Source organism: Triturus cristatus, chromosome 5_1 (genome assembly GCF_964204655.1).
Source record: "Triturus cristatus chromosome 5_1, aTriCri1.1, whole genome shotgun sequence".
Taxonomy (NCBI): domain Eukaryota; kingdom Metazoa; phylum Chordata; class Amphibia; order Caudata; family Salamandridae; genus Triturus; species Triturus cristatus.
In genome coordinates, this window is record NC_140587.1 from 248,079,439 (window position 1) to 248,087,117 (window position 7,679).

At 44.6% G+C, this 7,679-nt stretch overlaps 1 protein-coding gene across 4 annotated transcripts in view; it reads left to right on the forward strand.

Moving 5' to 3' along the window:
• ZFAT (zinc finger and AT-hook domain containing) overlaps positions 1-4,168 on the forward strand; it is a 1,096,910-nt gene extending 1,092,742 nt beyond the window's left edge. For all 4 annotated transcript variants that reach the window (XM_085604879.1, XM_085604878.1, XM_085604880.1 and 1 more), the window contains one exon: positions 2,499-4,168. In XM_085604879.1, coding sequence (XP_085461005.1) covers positions 2,499-2,738 — 240 coding nt within the window. In that variant the 3' untranslated portion in view covers positions 2,739-4,168. The remainder of the gene's footprint in view (positions 1-2,498) is intronic.
• The last annotated feature ends 3,511 nt before the right edge of the window (positions 4,169-7,679 follow it).

The following is a 7,679-nucleotide window of genomic DNA, read 5'->3' on the forward strand; positions in this document are numbered from 1 at the left end:
TAGCTCTCTTTCCAAATGCTCACTGCCTCCAAGTGGCCAGACATTTCCTTTTTTTGCTACTGTAGGTCTGCTTGCACAGTTGTGCAGGCAGGGCTCGGTTCGCCTCCCTAGCGTTACCAAGTTGACCTCTCACAATTTTGGCCACATGCTTTTGCTCCTCTACTCTAAACCGAGGCAGACTATGTTGCAGGAAAAACAGGCTGCTCCGGAAGCTTAAGCAGGACCAGACTCATTGTGTGTCCTCATGCAAAGCTCTGTAGCTTGGCAGGCCTGGCAACTGCATTAAATATTTCTGTGACTGTATGGTATTATATTTCATCCCTAGCTCCTTGCAGATATAGGCTACTATGTGCATAATTATTTGGTGAGTGGCACAGCAACACTGAGGAGCAAGTGTGGATAAAACATCTGAAAAATGGATACTATGAAAAGGAAAGTTTTTTTACCTGTAGCATTCATTTCTTTAGATTTTTTTTCTGTATTTGCTCCCTAATGCACAAATAAGCATTGACAAATGCAGTAGCACTCTGTACATACATAAAATCTACTGCCTTTCATATGCTTTTTTTCTTTTTCTCATAAATATTTATAGTATTTTACTTTGGGAAGTACTGCTGTGATTTTACTTGGCTTTCCAGTACTCTCATATAATTTGATATCCCACCATCCCAAACTTGCCATTATGAACTTACACGTCATGCCATCAGAACTTCAACTCCACCACCCTTATACCACCCTTATACGCACCATCTCATATATACCACAGCATACACCCATACATAAAAGATAGCGCTATTGCTGCAGTAGCTTAATTTTTTGGGGTGTAATGGAGTGTGCAACCCAACTACCACAATTATTCATTTCGAGTGTGTGTACGCACCCATCGGAGGACCTTGGGTGCGACAAAAACGTTCTTGTTATCACCTTCCCTTTTTTTCAGATAGTTGCTCAGCTCTTGCTTATACTGTCTCTGTGCTGTGCTGTGCTGTTAGGAAACTGTAAACATCGTTTCACAGTACAACAGCCTAGATCATTGGATTTATGAATGTTTTTAGCTACCGGGCAATGCTACATCCATGAGGGACAGTCTGTCCAAGCAGTGACAAACTATGAAAAGCACATGAAAGCCAGTAGTGGAGGAGGGGGCTCAGAGCACTTTCTCTCCGTGCACTTCTTATTGTACTTTGTTGAAGAAATGATGACATGATGTCTTCATAAGAGCTAAAGTTATCTGTAGCAAGACCTAGAACCCACCTAAATGTTCTCCTTATGTTGAGCTACAAATTCCATTGTAGTGCACATAACCTCATCATACATGATATCACAGATGACATAAAGAGCCTTACTGCGGACAATACATATCACCCACCTGTGATACCCCGTTCTCCCTCTCCCCCCTGAATTATGGGGGAGAAGCTGCACTGGCTCCTGCTACGTGCTACGCTAACTGTCCACCAGTGTTCAGCATGGCAGACAGCTCATCCTGGTTGACCTTTTTACCGGTGGTGTTGGCTAACAAGCAAAGGTGTTCCGCTAGTTGCATTGGGGGGCACTTAAAGCGCATAGCTACTACAGAAGACGTGTTCCAGCGCTGGTGAGGTCTAGCTTCCAAGGAGGTGACACAGAATGCCTAGTGGAAATAGAAGATCTATTTAAAAAGACACGTTTTGAGGTTTTTCGGGAATTTTCTTAGATTGTCTCAGATAAAGCGGAAGAGAGTTCCATAGCTTGGGCGACAAAAAGCTAAACGAGCTGCCCCCGATTCGAACTTTCTTTACTGTGGGGACTTCTAATGCAAATGAGGACATGCCCATTTCACCTTTACTTGCACATGTGTATGTGACCTTTGAATTACAGAAGGGGCTGCAGAAAGTACCCGTTACCTCAAAAAGCAAGGGGACCTATGTCAGCTACACTTCTGAGTAGCTTCAGCAAAACGCATAGCGTTGAGTGTGTGAAATATGTCTGAGTCTGCGATGATGCAAGAGGCTAAGTATTCAGCTGACAATCTTGTGCCGCACCCTCTAGAATCTCACTGTCAGTCAGCGATAGAGCAATCCCAAGACATTCACTGGGCAGCTTCTCAGTGTACTCGTTACTTTTCTCTGTTGATTTTGTTAACACTTAGGGCTTGATTCACAAAGGTAAACTTAGACCAAAAGTCTAAGTTTAGACCTGAAGTTTACGTTTGGACCAAAAGTCTAACTTAGACCAAAAGTCTACTTTACTAGTAGTAAAGTTAGACTTTAGGTCTAAACTTAGACTTCCGGTCTAAACTTAGACCTTTGGTCTAATTTACCTTTTTGAATCAGGCCCTAAGACATTTTGGCTTGATAAGAAATGTTTTCAGATAGACGTCCAGTACTGACATGTCGAGTTTCCCATGGGTTACTCTATTAATAGCTTATGGCTTTCAATAGCGTATGTCTAATATTAGGTGCTTGTGCAGTAGATATTTCTGGAACCTTCTTTCACCTCTGTTTTGAAATCTATCCTAGGCAACAGAAGACGACCAGGCCGACAAGCATAGGATGATGATCCAGGAAGCTCTGCAGCAGGCATCCGTGGGGCTTGGCGATCAGCATCACCTGGTGGTCTCATCAGAGGATGTGGAGGGCATTGAAACAGTGACCGTCTTCACTCAGGGGGAAGAGACCTCCGAGTTCATAGTCTACGTACAGGAAGCCATGCCATCCTTGGATGTACAGACTATAGAACAAGCTGTTGAGGAGACCTGAAGCATGGTGCTCGAAGGCACATTCAAACTGGTTTACAGATGCTGCCAGGAAATGCACGAATACGTATTCATTGCCTGTGACTGTTGTACTCTACAGATTGCGGATGCACATCTTTGTAATGAGTCAAAGAAATCCTCTCTGTAGAGCAGTGTTGTTACTCAAAATGGCGTCCGTCTCCTGCACAATATGATGACAACAGTCCTGAAGCTTTTGTGGGGCCCCGGAAGAAACATTATGTGGCTCCCACACTGTTTTTCCTACAAGGAGCCCCCCATTTTATGGAGAATTGTTTTTTTCTGGGGAAACAATTCAACTTTACAAAGCAGCTTTAGTCGTTTTTGCCACCTATTTGCGCACATGTCATGCTGCTCCGCCATGATGGAACTGGCCAGGCTTACTTTTTATTCTAGAAATGCTTCTTCTTGGTCTGGGCCCTTGGAAAAGAACCGGGGGGGGGTGTGTGGTGGGGGTTGGTGGGGAAGGGGCTGGAGAAAAGAGTACTCGCTGCTCTCCCTTTGTGATTGCCCTGAGCGAGGTGGCAGCCTGAGATAGCAGCCACCAGCCCTGTAGTTGCTTATATTTTATCTACTAACAATAAAAATAAACATATACTCAAATGCCTTGGGACGAGAAACGCTCCCTGGATGGTTGGAGCACCACTACATGGTAGGGCCCAAATGGATCCATGTTATGCTCCTTTTGTATGTTTCAGTACTAAAACGTAAACAAAAACACACGAGGAAGAACCGAATTAAAATGAATTTCGATCTCAAGTATTAAAAGAGGGTGCAATCCTGTTTTTTCAGCTAGACCTTCTGCGTTGGAAGATTTCAAGGCCATATTGTTTCCGTTATTACAGAAATGCGTGCTGTGCACTCACACCTTGTCAAGTATGTATTTTCATTTGGGCCTCCGTTTCCCATGCAGCCAGATGAATCCCTAACAAATATTTCGAATCGTGAGGAAAATGCATGGAATACACAGTGTTGTATCTATCAAAATATCAGAATGTTTATTACATTGCCATTATTTCCATGTGACTTTTTCGTATGTTACTTTTTCCTAGTGTCCTTTTCGTGCAGAGACAGGAGGTGCGCGCAACAATATCAGACATTTCATATGCAGTCTGGGGCGAATGGCATCTCCCTTGCTCGCATTAGGGACCATCGCATCCTTGCTACATCACTGAGCCTGTGGTAGTTACCCTCACTGGCTGAGAAACAAGCAACTGGTCTTTTATGAATCATAATTCAGAGATTACATCTTGGCAAAGAGGTGCTCGGTAATACTGCACAAATCATGTTTTTCTTTTTTTTTATGCCGTGCCTAAACAGAAACGCCTTAATCTCACAATTATTCATGAAAATTACATGTTTTACGTACGTGTCCAGAAACATATACAGTATTAAAGTGCACTAATTACAAACGTTCTGGTGATCTTTTATTTCACATTAGTGTTCCAGTGTTTTATATTGTGAGAAAATGCTGCATTTTGAGTACATTGGCGTAAGTGTCTGTTTTTCTGATGGATACTTCAAACCACAGATTCCTCTCCATTAGAATGTCCCCATGTGCCATACTAGATTCAGAAGACTTGAACAGCATTGCTCCCTTGCACCAGTAGGCGGCGTCATGCGACTCGACTTGCATTGATTTCGTTCTGCCCCAAAAGTGACAATGGTGTTGCATATGAGTCACCCCTGTGTGTTAACATCAGTACCTTTCTTTCTGTGCCTTTGGACACAGATCCAACGCTTACTCCTTCCTTTTCCTGGTCAGTTGACAAGTTGTTCTCAAAATTCTTCTTTTTTTACAAATACAATACCCGTTCTGTATTAAATACCACTGACTGCTTCAGCAGAGCAGTCTGATCTAGCATGATGCTTCATCATCTCTCTTGGAAGCAGTTGAGGTATGTCTCTGGTTACATGCAGTCCGCGTTGATGCCATTCAATAGAGCTCGCCTGTTTGGAGAAAAGGCTGATTCTGTGCTAGAACTCACTAAAAAGAGCCGGGCCATGTTGCATTCCATATACCTTTCTGCTCCAGTTGAACAGTACCCTCAGCAATTGTGCCACTTTTTAGGCTACTCGAAGGTTTGGCTGTTTAGCATACCTGTTTATGTTGAGGATGTTGAAGGCAGGCTTACCCCAGTCAGTCATGAAATACCTCCAGACAATGGCAAACCTTCTAGATGCATTAAAGTTCGCCATCAACATGCCAAAGTTACACTTGACTCCTTCACAAAGGCCTCATTTCATTGGGGCCGTTAAAGATACGTGCTGTTTCGTGCACTCCCTCTGTCACAACGAGTCCAGAACATTCGGGCTGTGATTCTAATGTTTCAGTGTTGGTCCTGGGTCTCAGTGAGAGTGGGTCTAAGGCATCTTGGCCTAATACATCCCGTTTGTTGGCCATGCCAGGTTGGACATGCGGGCTCTGCAGTGGAACCTGAAATCTCAGTAGGTACAGCACCAGTGGAACGTGTCCGATTCCATCCAGGTTTCAGAGATGACCGCAAAAGACCTGGCTGCTTGATCACAATTAGACGAGTGGCAGACCTCCGTGCCAGCTGGAGCTGATGGCGGTGATCGATGCAGCATTACTAGGATGAGGTGAGTATCTAGGAGGAGTGAAGATCTGAGGACTCTGGTCTATGGCAGAGACCCAGCTCTACATCATCCTGTTGAAGTTGTGGGCCATTCGCTTGACACTGAGAGCCTTTCACTTGTTACTCAAAGAAGACTGGTACAGGTTCTCTTGGACAACAACACCAACATTTGGCACTGAAACAAGGAATGCAGAATGTGGTCCTGGATCCTGTGCCAAGAGGCACTGAATCTCTGGCAGTGACTGGACTCTCAGGGTATTTCACTGGTCGTTAACCTATTTGCAGGATCTTTGAACAACATGGTGGACAAAGTCAGCCGGCGGAGCCTGGCGGATCACTAATGGTTGTTACATCCCAAGGTGGCACAAGGCATCTTCCAGCAATATGGAGTACCCTGCTTAGATCTTTTTGCCACCTTTTGAGAGCGGACAGTGTCAAAACATTTGGGTGCTGGAGTTCCCATGATAGCAAAAGACACACAATTGATTGATGGAATGCTGAACAAATCAAAACATTCACCCCCAGTCAAAAGATCTGGGTTAAATCCATCATTCTTTTGCTCACCATGCCACCCCACTTTAAACCTGGCCATATGCAAATCAGTCTTGACCCTGTGGCCTCATGGGAACAGTCCAGTCCGAACTGCCAGGCCAGGCATTCCAGCCCGAACTGGCAAGCCAAGTTCCCATGATGGCTCTATCTCTGAGACACCCGGCGAGAATGCGCAGTGTCAAAACGTTTGCCTGCTGGAGTTTCCTTGAAGGCTCTGTCTGAAACATTCTGAAAAGAGTGGTGCACAGGACTCCTGTATGTCTTACCACACTGTCTATCCTGTCCTGAGTTCAGAAGGAGATCAGGAACGACCACACCCAAGTCACCCTAGTGGCTATTGATTGGGCAAGGAGACTGTGGTACCTGACACTTCTGAGGATGAGCATCTGTCCCCTAATCAGGCTACTGCTTCTGGAGGATCTCCTGTTGCAGCAGCCATGCATGGTCCTGCACCCAAACCTGCACAATGTGCACCTCTATGTATGGAGATTGAGCTGTAGCAGTAGACTGCATTCAGTTTTCTTCCCGAAGTTATGGATGTTATTCTTGCTCCCAGATGTCCCTTTACAAAGTTTGTCTGTCTGGCACTTGGCCAAGGTTGTGGCCTGGTGTTGCACCTACAATACGGACCTATTACATGTCAAACTGTCGGATGTCTTTTTTATTTTATCTCTGGCCAAGCAAGGACTTGCTGTGGGCACCATTGTCAAACCAACCTTCAAATCACCTTTTGTCATAAGGTTTATTAAAGAGTTGGCACATATCTTTCCTCCCAAACCATTTATAATGTCACAGTAGATCTCACTTTGGTCCTCACTTTCCTCATATGCATTCCCTTGGAACCAATGCGCAGCTGCCCGCTAAGTCTTTTGACTCTGAAGTCTGTAATATTGGTGTTAATAACTTCAGCTCGTCACATGGGTAAACGCCAAAGCTCTCTTGGTGCAGCCACATTACACCACCTGTTTTCCAGATAACAAGGTGTTGAGGACCAGGGTGGCTATTTTCCCAAGGTCATGACTTCTTTTTAAATTAGACAGTCCTTCACTGTATGAACGTTCTTTGCTCCACCTCACCCCTTGAAAGATGCTCCATCAGCTGGACCGCAGAAGATCCTTGAGCATTTACATCGATCACACAAAAGTCCATTGGGTGGATAATCAGCTTTTTGTAGTGTTCTCTTTGAAAAAGAAAAACAAGGCAATGCAGAAAAGGACGTTGTCAAGGTGGATAGTCCACTGCATTAAAATCTGCTAGGAATTGACCATGAAGCAGCTTCCAGAAGGACATAGGGACCATTCCACTAGGACCAAGATTGCTACCACTCCTCTATTGGCACATGGAGTGCCTGTTCTTGATATCTTTCAGGCCATGACATGGGCATCAGTACATATGTTCACAAAGTGCTAGTGCCTTCACAGCCAGTTCTGATGGGAAAAGCACTTTGCCTTTCTAGCCCTGAAGGACTTTTTAATCTGAACCATTACACAAACCCACCACCTTGGGAGGCACTGCTTAAGCATCTATTCTAAAAGTGAGGAGTCTGTGGTTAGAAGTATCCATCAAAAGAACAATTTACTTACCTTCGGTAACACTCTTTCTGGTGGATACTCTATAGAACCGCAGATTCTGCCTCACCCTCTCTGCTCCCTGTCCTATATAACGGTCGCTTTTTTCATATAAAAAAGTCCCAAATTAGAACTCTGCCCACTAGTCCCTCTGATTATTGTTGGGCTCTGTGTCCAAGGCATGGACAGAGTCAAGAAAGATGCTGATGT